General features: G+C 43.2%; 3 protein-coding genes and 1 pseudogene across 3 annotated transcripts; 2 read left to right on the forward strand and 2 right to left on the reverse strand.

Annotated features, from left to right (window-relative positions):
* The first annotated feature begins 347 nt into the window (after positions 1 to 347).
* On the forward strand, positions 348 to 3,744 carry LOC133918263 (cyclin-dependent kinase A-2-like). Its single transcript, XM_062362051.1, has 8 exons — positions 348 to 400; positions 555 to 739; positions 871 to 988; positions 1,164 to 1,337; positions 2,032 to 2,195; positions 2,293 to 2,380; positions 2,587 to 2,640; positions 3,441 to 3,744. Exons 1-8 carry the CDS (start codon positions 392 to 394, stop codon positions 3,525 to 3,527), a joined length of 879 nt encoding a protein of 292 aa, XP_062218035.1. The 5' UTR covers positions 348 to 391; the 3' UTR covers positions 3,528 to 3,744.
* Positions 3,745 to 4,255: 511 nt separating this feature from the next.
* On the forward strand, positions 4,256 to 7,965 carry LOC133918265 (peroxisome biogenesis protein 16-like). The gene is made up of 8 exons (XM_062362055.1): positions 4,256 to 4,417; positions 4,843 to 4,900; positions 6,214 to 6,427; positions 6,532 to 6,857; positions 6,948 to 7,213; positions 7,309 to 7,376; positions 7,450 to 7,511; positions 7,607 to 7,965. Exons 1-8 carry the CDS (start codon positions 4,349 to 4,351, stop codon positions 7,666 to 7,668), a joined length of 1,125 nt encoding a protein of 374 aa, XP_062218039.1. The 5' UTR covers positions 4,256 to 4,348; the 3' UTR covers positions 7,669 to 7,965.
* A 325-nt stretch (positions 7,966 to 8,290) lies between these two features.
* Positions 8,291 to 9,558, reverse strand: LOC133917351 (uncharacterized; annotated as a pseudogene).
* A 1,898-nt stretch (positions 9,559 to 11,456) lies between these two features.
* Positions 11,457 to 15,048, reverse strand: LOC133918266 (NADP-dependent D-sorbitol-6-phosphate dehydrogenase-like). Its single transcript, XM_062362056.1, has 6 exons — positions 14,792 to 15,048; positions 14,318 to 14,412; positions 13,661 to 13,778; positions 13,446 to 13,578; positions 11,915 to 12,134; positions 11,457 to 11,781 (listed from the first exon to the last, which is right to left on the reverse strand). Exons 1-6 carry the CDS (start codon positions 14,943 to 14,945, stop codon positions 11,551 to 11,553), a joined length of 951 nt encoding a protein of 316 aa, XP_062218040.1. The 5' UTR covers positions 14,946 to 15,048; the 3' UTR covers positions 11,457 to 11,550.
* Between the last annotated feature and the right edge of the window lie 1,852 nt (positions 15,049 to 16,900).

Here is a 16,900-nt window from a genome sequence, read left to right on the forward strand (position 1 = left end):
ACCCTAGCGCAATCTTTTTTTCCTCGAGAGACTTTTAGCATGGAAATTAAATTGTTCCGCGGATCCCGGGGTTGGGGCTCAACAATTCTTTGCTATGGAGAAGAAGAAAAAAAAGAGAAAAAAGAAGAAGAGGAACTGAGGAAGGGAAGAAGAGAGACTTAATTCCGTTATTAAATTCTATCTTGGACAAGATTCACGTGAGAAAGAGAAATTTATTTATTTATGCACGCGAGGTCCATGACCCTCCCCACGCCCGTCATAATAATTTCGCGGCACTGCCACAGCAGTTGGTGACTCAAGTCCACCACACCACCCCCTCCCTACCCACCCACACAGACCACACCCCTCGCCGCCGCCGCCGCCGCTGCCGCCCCCGCCGGATCGCCCCGCCATGGACCAGGTGAGCCCGCACGCCCCCTCCGATCGCGCTGCTTATGCTGCCTCCTCTCTCCCTCTCTTCTCGGGCTCTCCAATCCATTCGATCCATTCGAGCAGTGGTGTGTGTGTGTGTGGTGATGTGACATAACGCGGCGAAATGGTGGTGGTGGGCGCAGTACGAGAAGGTGGAGAAGATCGGGGAGGGCACGTACGGGGTGGTGTACAAGGCCAAGGACCGCCACACCAACGAGACGATCGCGCTCAAGAAGATCCGCCTCGAGCAGGAGGACGAGGGCGTCCCCTCCACCGCCATCCGCGAGATCTCGCTCCTCAAGGAGATGCACCACCGCAACATCGTCAGGTCAGCGTTCCGTGACTCCTCGCGTCGAGACGATTGCTCGATCCGTGTGGCCAAGGACCGATAGGTTGTGCGGATGGATTTGGATGGGTAATAGGCTATCTGCTGATCGATTTGTTCTGTGCTGTGTGCAGGCTGCAGGACGTGGTGCACAACGACAAGTGCATATACCTCGTCTTCGAGTACCTCGACCTCGACCTCAAGAAGCACATGGACTCCTCCCCGGACTTCAAGAACCACCGCATAGTCAAAGTCAGTTGCCAACACTATCTGCTGTTCCACCTCCCCTTGTTTTGCTTTGCTTTGCTTTTGATTGAACTGACGCAGTAGTATCAGTTGCTACTAACAGACAACAGTAACTGCTCTGAGGCTGTGAGTGATGATTGTGGAATGCGGAATGTAATGCTGGTTTATGATCTCTGTGCAGTCCTTCCTCTACCAGATTCTGCGGGGCATTGCCTACTGCCACTCGCACCGCGTCCTCCACCGCGACTTGAAGCCGCAGAACCTGCTGATAGATCGGCGTACCAACTTGTTGAAGCTTGCCGACTTTGGATTGGCTAGGGCGTTTGGCATTCCTGTTCGGACGTTCACTCACGAGGTACTACATTCTACAGCCGGACCACATGTCGTCTGTCTGGTACACTTTGATTTGAGGAGTCTTCCAGTCAGGCCATGTCGGATGAAAATCTGTCATGCAATGCTTACATTTTCGAAAAGGAACACAGTAACTTTTCAGTTTTCATGAATCGGACCAAATGCGCTATCATTTCCTCTTTTGTCGCGACACATTTTGTAGTTGTTGGATTCGGTAGTTGACACAAGCACACACTTCTTTCCGTGTTGTATCAGTACTACTGTCCGACTCGCTTGCACATTATGTGCATTTGTAGAAAGAAAAAAACAATGCACTAGTATTTTGTAACTGCCATTAACGATTGATGCCTTCCATTGGCGTGCACTGTTCTGTAGCGTGTCTTAAGGTTGTTTGTTTTGTGCTGTACAAACAACAGAGCAAGTATTAAAGTTAAAGAGGGAAGGAGAAGAGGAACGTATATACATAATGAAATTGGCTCTTATGCAAAATTTAAAAGACTGTTCAACAGGACAGTTCTAGAACAACTGCCATCTGCATGGATAGTCAAGTTCCTTTACTAGAATAAGAACCTTTTTCGCCTTGAAGCCAACATATTGTGGCTGGCATATGAATGGATTGTTACTACGACGTTCAGCTTTTAGTCCCTTCCCTTTTGTGCTTGTTTTCTTTTAATTGGAACTGAGCTGCTGTTCACTAGGTGGTAACACTGTGGTATAGAGCACCTGAAATTCTTCTTGGCGCAAGGCATTATTCCACCCCTGTTGACGTGTGGTCAGTTGGTTGCATTTTTGCTGAAATGGTGAACCAGAAGCCACTGTTTCCTGGGGATTCTGAGATTGATGAGCTGTTCAAGATTTTCAGGTCTCTGTTTAAAATATGTTGGTCAAACTTGCATTGGTTTCTTGCATTTCTGAACAAATACACCACCTGGGCTATACATTCTCTTCGGTCAATGCAGAATTATGGGCACTCCAAATGAAGAAACTTGGCCAGGTGTCGCTTCATTACCTGACTACAAGTCATCTTTCCCCAAGTGGCCCGCCGTGGTAAATCATAAACCAAGTTCCTTTTATTACTGTGAATGGATATGACATGAAGCGGTGGATAGGGATTGAATCTTTTTTTTTTGTTGGGTTCTGCTTGCTAATAGATGTGTTTGGTGCTCTTCTATGTTTGTGTATGATGATAATTCAACTTTACTGTTATTTCCATACTAGATACTTTTGGTTCTAACATGAGGTTCATGCTGTAGGATCTTGCAGTGGTGGTCCCAACTCTTGAACCTACAGGCCTTGATCTTCTATCTGTAAGTCTGACTTGAGAATGCTTTGCATTCCATAATTCTACTTGTGTTTTCTTATGCTTTCTTAGCGACACCACTTTTCTTTGGTTCATGTTCCGTGCTTTACATGTTGCCACTAGTTTTGCTTAGTATATAGATGACATGGGCCTTTTTGGTGGGGGTTATGCGAAGTCTGAGATTCAATTGCATCAGAAGAACACAAGGGTTAACTACTGGGAGAAGAGGGAAGCCTAGTAATATAATTTCTGCTGCTTTTTTTTTTATGTGATCCTATCCCCATGCACTTTTTGTCAACCTGTTGTTTGCGTTGTCTGCAGATAGTGCATAATGGTGTCCTAAGGTTGTGTTTCCTACGTAATGTTCAGGCCAATCTGTGCATAAACCCTTTCTTATCCCTTGTACCAAATTTTCATCGTGCAAGCACTTGTGCAGACTGCAAGTGCCACCTGGATAGTAACAATGTAGGTATTTGTCCTCCAATGTTGGTTTGGATGCATTTTGTTAGTCACATCTAGGCAGAGGAATCCTTTTGATGAGGTATAGCAATTTGTCCATTCTAATTATAGGTCTAACATCAATTGCACAGGGCACCAAATGTCATTAGTATGACTGATATGAAGTTACAAATTCTCTGTTTGTGCTTCCTGTACAACACCTTATGCGAATTGTAACGTATCGACATTACATCAAATGATTGTACTAGTTTATACTATGTTGTTGACATCATTTGCCTTATACTACCCTTAATTTCCCTGTCCCGTATACATCCATAACCTTGCTGATTTCTCCCCACCATGATGCAGAAAATGCTATGTTTGGACCCAAGCAAAAGGATCAATGCCCGGGCTGCCCTCGAGCATGAGTACTTCAAGGATCTCGAAGTAGCGTAGTAGATTATGCCCCCACTGTACATTAAGATTTCATTGTCTGCTCGGCCGAGCTGTGTTCCGGCTGCATGAATTAATCTTAAGATGATGGTGTGCAGAGTGCCCCCCCCCCCCCACTATTTTTGATCTGAATATCCTTGAAAAGAATGCCACATCTGATTTGAATATCCTTGAAAAGAATGCCAAATCGAAATATCCTTGAAAAGAAGTTGGAAGCCGAGCTCACATATGATCTGAATTGGATTCAAGGGCATGGAAGAAGGGTTGTCGAATGGTAGCGTCCCATGACGAATGAACAAGGTACAGGTAACGATTTGGCTGCAACAGCAGTATTTGCTGCAATGGTCATCAGATTGGCCAAGCTGCAGCAAATGGCATTCATTTCGCTTGGCTTATTTCGAACTACTAAGGTGTCCAAACTCCATAGAAAGAAATAATAGTAATAATATTATAGTTGGGTTTGGACCCTAAACCCAACTATAAACATAAAAGTCCCTGGAAAAAGAAATAAAAAATACCAAAGTTTTACCAGGCATATATATACTAAGGTGCCCAAACTCCATAGAAAGACTATGCCCAACTATAAACATAAAAGTCCGCGGCTAAAGAAATAAATAAATAAATAAAAATAAGTACGAAAATGAAATCGAGGTCGTAGTCACTGAACAGGCGGACCCACCGGTCAGGCTAACCAGTTTACTCACTGAACGGGCGGGCCCACCGGTCAGGCTAACCAGTTGCCAGGCGATCTCCAGTAGCAGCTCCGTCTTTAGAAAACCAAAAAGTCCTCTCTCCCCTCGGCCGCCTGCCCCGCCGCCGTCGCCATGGAAGCCTACAAGCTCTGGGTGCGCAGGAACCGGGAGCTCGTCCGCTCCCTCGAGTCCCTGGCCAACGTAATTCCCGATCCCTACTGCCTGCTTCTTCTGCTGGGCTCCTGCTCCTCAAAGCCCGGTGCTCTCTGCTGTTTCCCGGAAGCTCGTGGGGTAAATCCGCGTGGGGCACGTTGATTCGGGTGCTGTTGTTAGGGTTTGGGATGTGGGTTTCAGTTGGGGCTGACCGAATCGCGAGGCCCCGTGGTTGGATGGGATTCTTCGGTTGGGGTTTACATGAATTTGCGTGCTTCGGCTGTTCCTTGGGACTTCATGTCTTGTTTCCTCACCGCAGAAGAATGCTAATATCACGTTCTCCGTTGTGAATTTGGTCTGTTGCTGCTCTATGGTGGTGCAGCTTGGTTGGGATCGCAATTTCTTACCATAGCCTCTTAATTTGAAGGGTTAGGAGGTGTCACTTTGCTTATGCTTGCTTGAACTCTTTTCAGGGGCTGACATGGATACTTCCCGAGCGTTTTGCCAACTCCGAGATCGCACCGGAAGCAGGTGCCGTCAATGATCATTTCTTCAGTTGGAGTTACATTTAGTTCCACTGCTTGGTTTTCGTTATCTGAAGCTTCTATCACCAGTTATATGTTTATTTCTCATGGATCATGGTATTTGGACTTTGAGCTGTACCAATTTATTATGTTGGAGAATGCTAGCCTTTAAGTGTCAAATTATGTGTTAACTGTTAATCAGATGAAAAATAGGAGGTGAACTAACACTATTTGCCACAGATATATTGTAGACTGCTAGAAGGTAGAATGTACTGCAATAATTATGATACAAGAGGTATAGGTTATATATCTAGTTACTTTTGAGATATATGGAGGCACACAAAATTTGGGTGGTAGAAGTTGACATGTGGTGTCCTGTGCCCTTTCGGTCATGTCACATGTGATTCATGTGCCCAAGGTCCTTGATTTTTCATCATCATCAAGAAATGCATTATGTAAATGACATGGTGACACACAGTTTGGCAACTGCATTTTCCTGTTTGGCTGTTTCTCCTAGGTTTATGAGATCTCATGTCTGCATGAACGGAGGAAAACACGTCTTTTTGTACTTTGGGCCTAGATGCGATCAATACTGTTGAGGCAGAATAATATGTTTGTTACACTCTACTAGCAAAGTAAAAAACCATCTTTTCTTGTTGAAAATTGCTAATAAAATCACCTAGCTACCAGAATTCCAGAAATAGCTTTTGTGTTACCATGGATGCTATTTGAGGTATTGCATAGAGACAATAAATGCTATTCCTTACTATCAGGCCCTTTTTTGTATGGAACTCATATGCAGTTGCCTTAGGTGGCCTCAGCACTAAAGTGATTAAGCCTATTCCAGAATTTGTGTTCCTTTTTGTTTTCTCCAGCACCTGCCACTGCTGGCTTAAACACTAGTGTCATACTCATTTTGAGCTATTCAATTTAAGAGGCCACAGAAATTTGTTTCACTCACTCTTCTGAAAAGATTTTAGGGTTTGCAGACAATATTCCACCAAACATGTTTTGCTTCAGGGTATTATATGTGTTGGGAAATCAAAATTCTCTGCTATTACTAAAATTTAGGAATGCAGACTATTTACCCATCTACTTTGTTAATTGTTACTAATCTGAAACAAACATCACACAGCTTAGCTCTTTATTGCTACTAAAATTTTGCCTAGGAAACACAATCCCCTATGAAACAAAACAACATTTGTTCAGTTCATAAACATGTGCATACTAAGATGACGATGTCTTCAAGGCATTGTAGTCTATTTTGAGTGGTATAAGCTTGATCTCTTGACACTAAGGCGCATTTCATTGTCTGAACAGTATATGCGCTACTGGGTATTGTGAGTTCCGTTAACCAGCACATAATTGATGTGCCGGCCGAAGGTCACTCATTGGCCTTCAAGGAGCAATCTATCCCATGGGGTCTTGTTGTCTCTATACTAAAGGATGTAGAGGCAGTTGTTGAGGTCGCTGCCCAGCACTTTGTTGGCGATGATCACAAGTGGAGCTTCCTTGCGGTTACAGAAGCAGTGAAGTAAGACAGTTACTTATTTGTTGTTTTCCTTAGTTGCATATATGATACTGGCCTGCATTACCGGCTTGGTTCAGACAGATGATAATATTCGTGCAACATTTCAGAGCTGGTGTCAGGTTAGCCGCTTTCCGGGAGAGTGGATACAAGATGCTCTTACAAGGAGGGGAGGTGGCAAATGAAGAAGAGGTGACCATTCTAGAAGATAATTATGGAGCAAATGGTAATGGAGTTCCAGCCATCTATCCGATGAATGGACATTCCCAAAGTGGTCATAAAGTTGTGTCCAACGGTCTGGATGGAAAAAATAGATTTGTATCGAAGAGTCTTGAGGGAAGAGCAGTAGCTGCTTTGAACAAGTTTGGCCAGAATGCAAAGATGACGTCGGATCCCATGTGGATGAGGAGGCTCCATTCTACTCCCCAGCCACCTGGTAATATGTTTTAAGCTAAATAAGGCATCCATCTATTAATTATCTTGATATTTTTCTTTTATAGCGAGCTAATTCTTCTGTGCTGTGCAGTCATGGTGGTCGAGAAGCCAACTTTGTCAAGTATTTGGTCTGCTAAAGGGGGTTTGGGGCGTTTATTTTTCTTAGGGGAGATTGTCCACATATTCAGGCCACTTGTGTATGTACTTTTGATCAGAAAGTTTGGGATCAGATCTTGGACCCCATGGTTAGTGTCGCTAACTGTGGAGCTCACAAGTCTTGGCATCCATTCCCATGCAACTGATCTAAACCGTAGAGGAGGGAAAGTGCTTCGGCTCTCCTCTGCTGAGAGGGATGAGGCAAGATGATTTCAGTTCTTTAGCAAGTTGAATTTTATTTGATCATATTCTCACTGGGCTGAACTATCTATTCTTCCTTGGTTCAACTCCATCAGTTGAAAAGGCGAAAGATGATGTGGGCCCTTTATGTGATGAGAGATCCTTTCTTCGCCAGTTATACCAAGTAATGAATAAGACGCCCTAAGATGGTCATTGCTAAACCTTTTATGCACATGCTTACACTTGTGTCCTGACAGGCGTCATCTCCAGAAGGCTGAAAAGGTGTTGAATCCAGTGCCATTGATTGGTTTCCTTACAGGTATGCATGCCTTCAACCCCCCCCCCCCCCCCCTTTCGATGTATTTGCGTTCGGCAAAAGCATCTTGTAAGCTTTCCTTGCTTAATTCATTGCAGGTAAACTTTTGGAACTATTGGAGGGAGTTCAGACAAGATATACCTACACATCAGGTTCATAAAGATGGGCAGATGTCTGAGTTTGCTTCTTGATTTGCCTTGGTGGACCTTTCGTGTTTCTTGTGAGTTGGTTGATGAGAACAAATCTGTACTGCTATTTCCTTGCCAATTGTTGTCATAACATAGGTTGCTAAGCTGCGGCCACTTCATTAATGGTGGATGAACCGAGAATCTAACCATACTACGTGTACCGGTGTAATGCTAAGAATAGGCACGCAATAATACCGTGCATTTACCATGCTTGACGTACTGGAACAGAATGTCTATAATAAATTGCCTCGGGTTTTCTTACACTGAAATTTGTGTTGCACATGCTAGGAAGTCAGAGATGTAAACGCTGTGATTTATGCTTGAATCAGATGAGAATCTTAAAAGTCTACCTGTATTATCACACCCATTCCAGATGAAAAGCCGAATGCCTGTTTGTATTATCACTGCGATGTGTTTCGTGACAATTCTGTAAACCCAAAGCCCAGAAACGCAGCCTTATTCCTCTCAATCCAATCAGTTTGGCTTTCTCGGCAATATGGTTGCTAATGACGCATACTAGATTACAAGCAATATAGCTTGTGAAACTTTCAGCTTGAACCATGTATGTTCCGTTTGTTTGTGATATCTGGAAGATTCAGAAAACTACTCTTGACCTGTACAAGGTCAGATCAGATCAACAAACGACCAAACTGTTCAAGTCCTCTAGCCTGTCCAAAATATGGGTCCAACAAAATCGGACCAATGTGAAAATCATTTTTTTTTTCTGTCTCCAAGGCAATCATAATTGAAAAAGGCTAAGTGCAAGACTATGATGCTTGCAACATGCATCTAATTTACTCTATTTACTGTTAATGTACAAGCATGAGCAAGATGATATCACAGACGTGCCATAGTTCTGTTCAGGCTGAGCTCATCGCTTCCTACAGAGGAAGCACTTGCGGCCTTGCTATGAGACTCGCAACAACTCGACTGTGAGCTTATGTAGGAGAGGGACTGCAGCCACGACACGAGCACTGGCTTCCGAGTAACATCATCTGATTCCGCAACATGGGCGTGGATATCATCGAGGAGCACATCCTGGCCTTCCTTGGGTAGCAGAGTGACGAATTCTGCCAACTCCTTCAGTAGATAAGGGAATGACTGCAAAGAGAGCAAGAAAAGGATGTTGGTACTACAAGGCATGGAATTTCTTGGTTCAGTAATCAGTGATAGAAGAATTGTCCTGTAAAGTTTCTGAATGTAACAAATGAGCACAAAAAATCTAGGCGTACTGCTCTATACATCATGAGAGGAAAAAATGACCATGTGATCTTACCTGAATATCCACAAGGAAGATGAGCCGCAGCAACAAGTCTAATATTTTCTTACACGGTTCTGTGCTCCCTTCCCATGACCTCCATAAGGATTTGTCCTGAACCTTAGAAGTATCACAAAGACCTTGAGCCTTGACAACAAGGCTATAGACACAAAAAAGAACGGCAGGCCTCCCTGCAGGAAGATGTTGAACGAGCGCTTGAACTCCTGATGCTAATCCTTCGAACGGGGTTACCCCAGGATAAGCCTATTAAGGAAGAAAGTCAGAAAATAAGTCATCTTCCTGTCAGAAATCAAATATGGAAAACGATACTGCATGAACTACCTCCAAAGATCTCTTAATGTAGTAAAAGGTAAGTTGCTCTTCAAAGCTGTTCGATCATCCTGACCAGTATCATTGCCAGACGACAGGAAAGATACCATCACAGAGTGTGAAGCACTTGTAACTTTCTCATTTGAATGTTGTAGGTATCTTGATCTTGCTAAGGAGCACATTTTTTGTACTGAAAATCTTGATAAACAACATAAAAAATAATCTCTCCTATTTAAAAAAGCTGTAAGGCGTGATCCTTCCGCCAAAATATCCCTCCAATGCAGCCGAACCCAGTGGTTCCTCGAGGCTGCTCTCAGGTAGGAGACCCGGGTTCAATCCCCGGCTCCCACCCCCGGAGACACTGTGCAGCTCCTGTGCAGCTGCATAGTGTGGGTCTCCACTTTGAAAAAAAAAAAATATCCCTCCAATTCCTCTGCTCGCCCGCTCCGCTCCGCATCTGTTCGATCGTGTTTGCCCGATTGTCTTCCCAGAATATCCCTCCGATTCCTTTGCCCGCCCACTCCGCTCCGTGTCCGTCCGATCGCCCGTGTCCATCCGATCGTCTGCGCTTCTTCGTCCGCCCAACGAATTCGTTCGTCTGCCTAATCCCCTTCCCCTCCTGCGCCACCGCGCGATCCCCCTCCAGTCCCCCTAATCCCCCTCCTCTCATGCCCTCTCTCCAATGTGTGGCCGCCCACTCTGTTCCTCCTCTGTGCCCCTGCCCCTTAGCACGGTCAACAACACTGCTGCCCCTCCGCGCGCTCGATCATGACCCCATAGCTTGATTCATTCGACTCGCCCCCGAGTTCTACCTTGATTTAGGTTGCCCTCTGCCTCCCCTGAACGGCTGCTCTCTTCTACCCTCCCTCTCCAGATCCAGCTTCCCCGAGGTCGGGGGCGGTGTGAGATTTCAGGGAAGGTGAGGAAGCGGTTCCGTTCGGACTTCAGAGTAGAGATTGCAATGGGGCCAGAAAAAGTAACCCGGTGGGTAATTATTCTATCGGGGCCCGGTCATGGGCCACTTTTTATCCACATCGGTATGTTAACAGGCAAAATCATCACCTATCTAATAGAGCACATTTTTCTATTATTCGTACCCGTTAACTCATAAATCCCAAGCTATTTAATAGAGCATGTTCTTGTATTATTTGTACCCGTAACTCGTGACCTCCCAACAAATCACTTGTTAAGCTCAGGCTCAAATAACAAGCCTTAGCTTCACCTGGTCACTCCCACTCCACTCTGCCACTTCGTCCCCCTTCCACTCCCACTCCGCTCGGCCACTAGCACTGCACCACCGTTCCTTCTCCATGCCTTAGCCTTGCCTCGTCCTCTACCACCGCGGGCGGTGGTGCTCTTGCCGACTCTCCACCCTAGCCGCCACCTCTAGGTGGGTTGGCCTGCCCAACCATCCTTTTGAGCTTAAGGATAGGACTGAACACGCTGGTTTTTTCCAAACCGTTCAAACATCCATGCTAAGCAATAAGATACAGAAGAAACAACACATAGGCGTCGAACGGTTTTCCCCAAACCGCTCAGACCGTCATTGAACACCCCTACCTCGGGACACGATGAACCCTAGGGGCTTAATCCCCCACCTTGAGCCCTAACCCCAACTCGCCAGAGCAGTTTGCCGTTGTTTGCAGTGACAAACCTAGAACAAAAATGATCTGATGTCTCACTTGTTAGACTAGAGGTCCGAATATCTTGTTAGGTTAAAGGATATCATATGAGTCTGATACATACGATGAATCATTAGAAATGAAAAATTACTAGGTATAGTGTGCGCGCTCTAGCTGTAAGTGGATCCGCCCCTTGTTGCTGGAGGAGGGGCCAGCTGAAGCATGGATCTTAAAGTTAAGCGTGAGGTCCAAAAATCGGGTGTTGAAGGAGGTTGAAACACCCGAGTGATATTTATTAGCGAACCCGTGAAATTCGTAGGAATCTCACAAAAATTCTAAAATGCAGCCACCTATTTATCTTAGCCTGATGCTTTAATGTTGCAGAAAGGAAACTAATAAATCAATATATATATATATATATATATAACAATTCACAAGACAAGACATTTGACACTCTTGAATAATTGGATGAACCACGAGAAAAAAGAACAGATGGTGAAGCTGACCCTGAGAGAAAGGGTGGGAAGTGATAACATCGAGTTCACAGGAGTGGAGAAGTAGAACTCATTATTGATGCTGTCTGGGAGCAGCAGAGGGAAACAATTATTCAGAAACGTCTACATGGGAGTTCAGATGCTAATAAACTAAGCATACAGGTCGATGCCCCAGAATTTGGCAGGCTGGTTTGTGCGGTAGTTCCTGTCAATGGATTTGATCTTCTCCATGTCCTCGCCTGAAATTTCGAAATCGAAGACCTCAAAGTTCTCTCGCAGCCTCTCTTCCTTGGAGGTCTTGGGAATGACCACTGTGTTCCTCTGGAGGCCCCACCGCAGGACGAGCTGCACAGGCGTCTTGCTGTACTTTTCGGCCAAACCCTACAATAGATTTGCAGCGAGCAAGTTGCCAGATTGTCAAAAAAATTGCACAACGCAAGGAACCAAAATGCAACGTCATGTATAGAGCATGAACCAGTAGTGTGATGCTGTATTGGAGATTTGGAATGATGACCTTGATGACAGGGTCGTCGAGGCATGAGACTGAGCCGAACCACTCAGTGTTGGCAGTGGAACCACCCAAGGGGGTATGCGCGGTGACACAGATCCCATGCTTCTGGCAGAACTTGACGAGAGAATCACGCTGGAAGTAGGGGTGTGTCTCGATTTGGTTCACTGCAGGCTTTATCTTAGCATAGGCCAAGCAGTCTCTGGTGAGGAAGATGTCGTAGTTGCTGCATGAATAAACTCTATAATGAGATTTCTGCAACTGACTTCGCTGTCATGAAAAAGTAGACCATGAAAGTCTCCAAGCAAGACAAAGTGGGAACAACATAAGACCATTCCCAACCGATTCCCACCAGAGCCTAGAATCCCTTCACGAAGGGATTTTCGTTCCCTTCACGGTTCCCGTCACGAAGGGATTCCTAAGGTCATTCCCTTCAGGACGGGATTCTCTCTCCTCTCCCTTCACAAATCCCTGCGAAGGGAAGCTGTTGGAGAGGAGAGAAAATAAAGAGAATGGGAACGAGTGGAATCGGGAAGGGAACGAAATGAAGGGAATATGGTTGGGAATGGTTTAATGATGTGTACGATTTATTAGTTCTGGTTATTCTGAAGCTAAATCACTCAAGCACCATCAATAGTCCTAGTTCAAACGAATAACAAAACAGGGATTACCACAAAACAAAAAGCATTATATTGGACTGTATAAATGATAGTTGACGCTCATTTTTCAGTTCCTTGAGAAAAGAGTGACCATACTTGCAAGATCCAACATGATAACAGACTCCTAAAAGAAAGGGAATGCATTGGGGATCAATGAAAAAACAGAAGCCTATGTCAATAAAATACTACAATTTGTAATGAAGGCAAGAATTATACCTAGAGAACGTAAATTTTACATCGAACATAATTAATAACTTTATGATTCTGGTTATGCAGGGATAAAAAGTTCTCAGAAAAAAGATTGCAGAATTTTAACTTAAAAGAAATGAAGATAAATTGAGGGCAACAAATAGGAATGAATTTGCACACAAACATATGCAAATACAGCAGCGATAACTGGGAAGATCTGGAAGAACCAAATCATGCTAAAGATGCTGCAGATAAGAGGCACACATAGATCAAGCAAGTTTTTATACTGAGTAAATTAAGGGAACAACTGAAGTTACTGAACTCGATAGGGTATGTTTGGGAGAGCTCCAGCCCCAAGAATTCTTAGAGTTGGAGCTGGGGGTAGATTGTGGATGTTTGGTTGAGTCATCTTATTCCTAATTTAGACTAAAAACATATGCTTAAACCACTTTATTTTAGCATACAAACTCCAGATCCTGTAAAAATCCAGGAGTTAGCGCTCTCCTAAACAGGCCATAAAATGATCCTGTATGAACAAAACTACGACTAAAATTAGAGAACCACACATAATATATCAACTAATTTGTCAAAGTAATGAATCATAATACCAAGTCCGGGTTGCCAAGACTAAATATCTCAAAAGTCAAACTGGTGACAACAAGAAAAAGAAAAACACCATTTTAATTTACCTAATCCCAATGCTGCGGACCAATCCCATGGAAACAAGTTCTTCCATTGCATGCCATGTTGTTTCCAGTGAGATAGTGGTATCAATGTCTAGCACACCATCGTCACCGAGAGCACTAGAAGTTGTGCCAACTCCTGTAGGCAATAAAAAATATATTCTGTGAGCCACCCATTAAATCTTCCTGAATATTATGTAAAATAAGGACAAGGAATTTACCAGTATGCCTAGTAGCTACTGGGAAGTGAACAAGATAGAGATCGAGGTAATCTAGCCGCAAATTCTTCAAGCTATCCTTACAGGCTTCAATCACATGGCCGTGATCTGAATTCCATAGCTACAATCATAACAGATGAGGAACTTTCAATCACATGATAACTGTGGAAGAGAGAAATAAAGACTGCACAGAATGGAGTCGGACACATCAGCTAATTAAGAGCCTTAGTGACATCCTGGTTAAGTTAGAACCAGGTGTAAGTTCCAGTGCAAGACAGCAAGATTGTAGTTTGATCAAGATTGACATCAGGGTCCTTATGCATCACATGTGGGTCACAACGATTCCAAGAAGGCTGGAATGCAGTACAGCAACTGGAATTCAAGAGCATATGACTCATAGTCAGTTACTGCTGAACGCTAATCATGGTTTGGAAAACCACCGGTACAAGCCTGCACTTATATTTTGTAAGCCAGATAGTCCAGAGACTAAGAGTAGATTTAAGACGTCACACACAAGCAACCAACATGTATTAAAGTCAGTGCATGACTTCGAAACATTTCCTACAAATTTGCAGCCAAATTCACATAACACATGCAAGTCGGTCCAGAGATCAGTTTTCCAAACTATGAAAAGTAGTAGCATTTTGTAATTCGGATAACCTTGGTTGTGATGAAAAGATCCTCCCTCTTGACGAGTCCAGTTTGAAATGCCTCTGCAAGTGCATCACCAACTTCAGCTTCATTTTGGTAGTCAGCTGCAGACCAAACATGGACAGTTAGTAAATTAAAAAATAAAGTATCAAGTAAAAAAAGAATTCCCGTACAGACACTAGAACCTTGATTCATATTAGGATATTCCCTGATAATTAACATGATTGCCAAAGAAATCTCACTCATCTACAGCTTAGCGCATTGTCTAAGCCTGCCTGTATCATTCATGCGACCAACGTCCCATACAAATCTAGTACTATTTGTCAAGACAAAAATGCACAGTGCCACCACACTCACACACGCTCTTGTACCATCGAAAGGAACATAGGGATTCGATTCGATTCGATCCGATCCGATCGGTATACTACTACAGACCAGGATAGCGTTGGGTGCTCGGTCGGATTTGGAGTTTTGGAGGCTTACCGGCGCAGTCCAAGTGGCGGTAGCCGATGCGGAGGGCGGAGTGGATGAGGTTGGGGATGGCGGGTTTCTCCATCCGCCACACGCCCAGCCCCACCGCCGGCATCCTGTGCCCGCTGCTCAGCGTCACCGCCTGCGCCACGCCCTTCGCCGCCATCCCCGCTCGCTCGCTCTCGCCGCAGCTGCTCACTCCCGATTCCCGACCTCCCTTGCCGATTTGGTTACTGGCTTCTGCACTTGGTCTCTCGCACAGTGGGAGATGCCGGTCTTTTTATTTCCCTTTTTCTTATTTAAGGCAAATAAAAAATTGATGTATGAAAAATAAATATTGAATATTTAGGTGTGAATTTAATTTTGTATGGTGACTATTTGCTCAATTTGGATAAACGGTGAAAATTAATTAGATATGCTACAACTCGTATATTATATAAGAGTACAAAAGTATAGATGAATTCTAATAAAAAATCATCTTGAATTAAAAAAATCACAGGAATTGAACTTTTTCTAATGAAGTTTATGCGTTCCAATTTTCAAATAGAACCCTAATTTTGACAACATGGTGCAGCATTATAAACGAAATTAGCAGCTATACAGAAACTTCTATGCTCAAGGTCTGCAGAGAGCACCTCACAAGTTTATTTGCATCATTGGCTTCTTCAAGTTTTACTAAGACCGCAGTACCCTGACTAATAACTTAGAGCAAACAGTGAAAAGGAAAAAAATCATTACACAAACTTACAATTGTACTGTTAAGCCTAGTAGGATCGATAATTGATCCCAGTTCTTCTAACCATTTATGTGTCTTCATATCTCCAAATAAGACTTGAAATGTCTGCTACAATCGATGAGCGAAAATATAATTTTCCCTCTTTCAAAGAGAGAAAAATAGATTTGGCTCTTTGTATGAGAGACAATGGGTTATTTTTGTAATTTCTTGAATTTATGTAATATTTTTAGATTTTTCATACAAAACAATATTATTAAAAAAATTCTGCAGCTAGCTAGAAGGCTCATGGGCTCACACTCTCTGAGCAGTACTTTAATTTGGATAAACTGATGGAACATTCGACGTTTTGTTTAAACTGCGTGCAACATTTAATTAGGACCTTTCCATTAGCTGCATGCTGTTGTATTACACTACTCCAGAGTAGGGATGGTAATCGAGGGCCGCAGACACAAGTAAAGTTCCTCCATACCCATACACGTTAGATTTTTCTCACTCGTGGGTATATCCGTCAACAGCTATAGCAAAGAACTAGGAACTTTATAACAAGTAAATAATTTTATCTTAGATGAATAGTAAAATAATTATAATGATCAAATTTGATAGAATGCTAATGAAGAAAACATGTCAGCTATAACAATAAGAGAATTGTGTAACATTAACTTGCAAAAAAGTAAATACGGGAAAGTAAAGAGATAGACAAAAAGATACTGAATTTTTTTCTTTCGTATCGAGGAATTGACACTCCTCTATAGTCCTCGTTGGAACATCCACTAAGGATATGCTCCTTTTTGAATCACCAAGACTCAAGTGCTCCCTAGTGATAACTAATTCTCCATCTCGGGTTTGACGGGTTTTAAACTAAACACAAAACTTCCTCTTGAGGTTCCCATAAAAACGTCAAAAACTCACCAAGACACCTCCAATCACTAAGATCAGCTATGTGTTGTCAACTACCAAGAATAACAAGCCAATAACTTCATTGACCCAAATCAAGCTTAGACTACAGATAGATGTACAGTTGTTACTCTGCTTGCACTAATGATATTCTTAATCTTTAATTAAGAAATTTGCAAATCATTCCAGTACACTCCTTTTCCTCATGATCACACACACTCTTCTGAATCACAAGGTTACATAGTGAGATAAAATGATGAATATATATATATATATATATATATATATATATATATATATATATATATATATATATATATATGCTAGAGGTCTAAAACTAGCTATTGTCCAATCACCCATATTTTTCGTGAATACCAGATGATCTGGCGTGCACATGCTTCAAATAATGAATCATACGGTGTGAATCGTCCACCCAAAACTAATCATTACTAGTCGTTTCAAGCATTGAATCCTCTGGTGGAGCCTCTGAT

This window comes from Phragmites australis, chromosome 5 (genome assembly GCF_958298935.1).
Source record: "Phragmites australis chromosome 5, lpPhrAust1.1, whole genome shotgun sequence".
Lineage (NCBI taxonomy): Eukaryota > Viridiplantae > Streptophyta > Magnoliopsida > Poales > Poaceae > Phragmites > Phragmites australis.

Excerpts from the sequence above, each read along its gene's own strand:
- LOC133918263 (XM_062362051.1), top strand. Across the intron at positions 740-870 it reads CACCACCGCAACATCGTCAG|GCTGCAGGACGTGGTGCACA; the intron begins GTCAGCGTTCCG and ends TGCTGTGTGCAG. Across the intron at positions 1,338-2,031 it reads TTCGGACGTTCACTCACGAG|GTGGTAACACTGTGGTATAG; the intron begins GTACTACATTCT and ends GCTGTTCACTAG.
- LOC133918265 (XM_062362055.1), top strand. The coding sequence starts at position 4,349 with ATGGAAGCCTACAAGCTCTGGGTGCGCAGGAACCGGGAGCTCGTCCGC. Across the intron at positions 4,901-6,213 it reads CGAGATCGCACCGGAAGCAG|TATATGCGCTACTGGGTATT; the intron begins GTGCCGTCAATG and ends TTGTCTGAACAG. Across the intron at positions 7,377-7,449 it reads TTCTTCGCCAGTTATACCAA|GCGTCATCTCCAGAAGGCTG; the intron begins GTAATGAATAAG and ends GTGTCCTGACAG.
- LOC133918266 (XM_062362056.1), bottom strand. The coding sequence starts at position 14,945 with ATGGCGGCGAAGGGCGTGGCGCAGGCGGTGACGCTGAGCAGCGGGCAC. Across the intron at positions 13,779-14,317 it reads ATCTTTTCATCACAACCAAG|CTATGGAATTCAGATCACGG; the intron begins GTTATCCGAATT and ends TTATGATTGTAG. Across the intron at positions 11,782-11,914 it reads TCGACGACCCTGTCATCAAG|GGTTTGGCCGAAAAGTACAG; the intron begins GTCATCATTCCA and ends AATCTATTGTAG.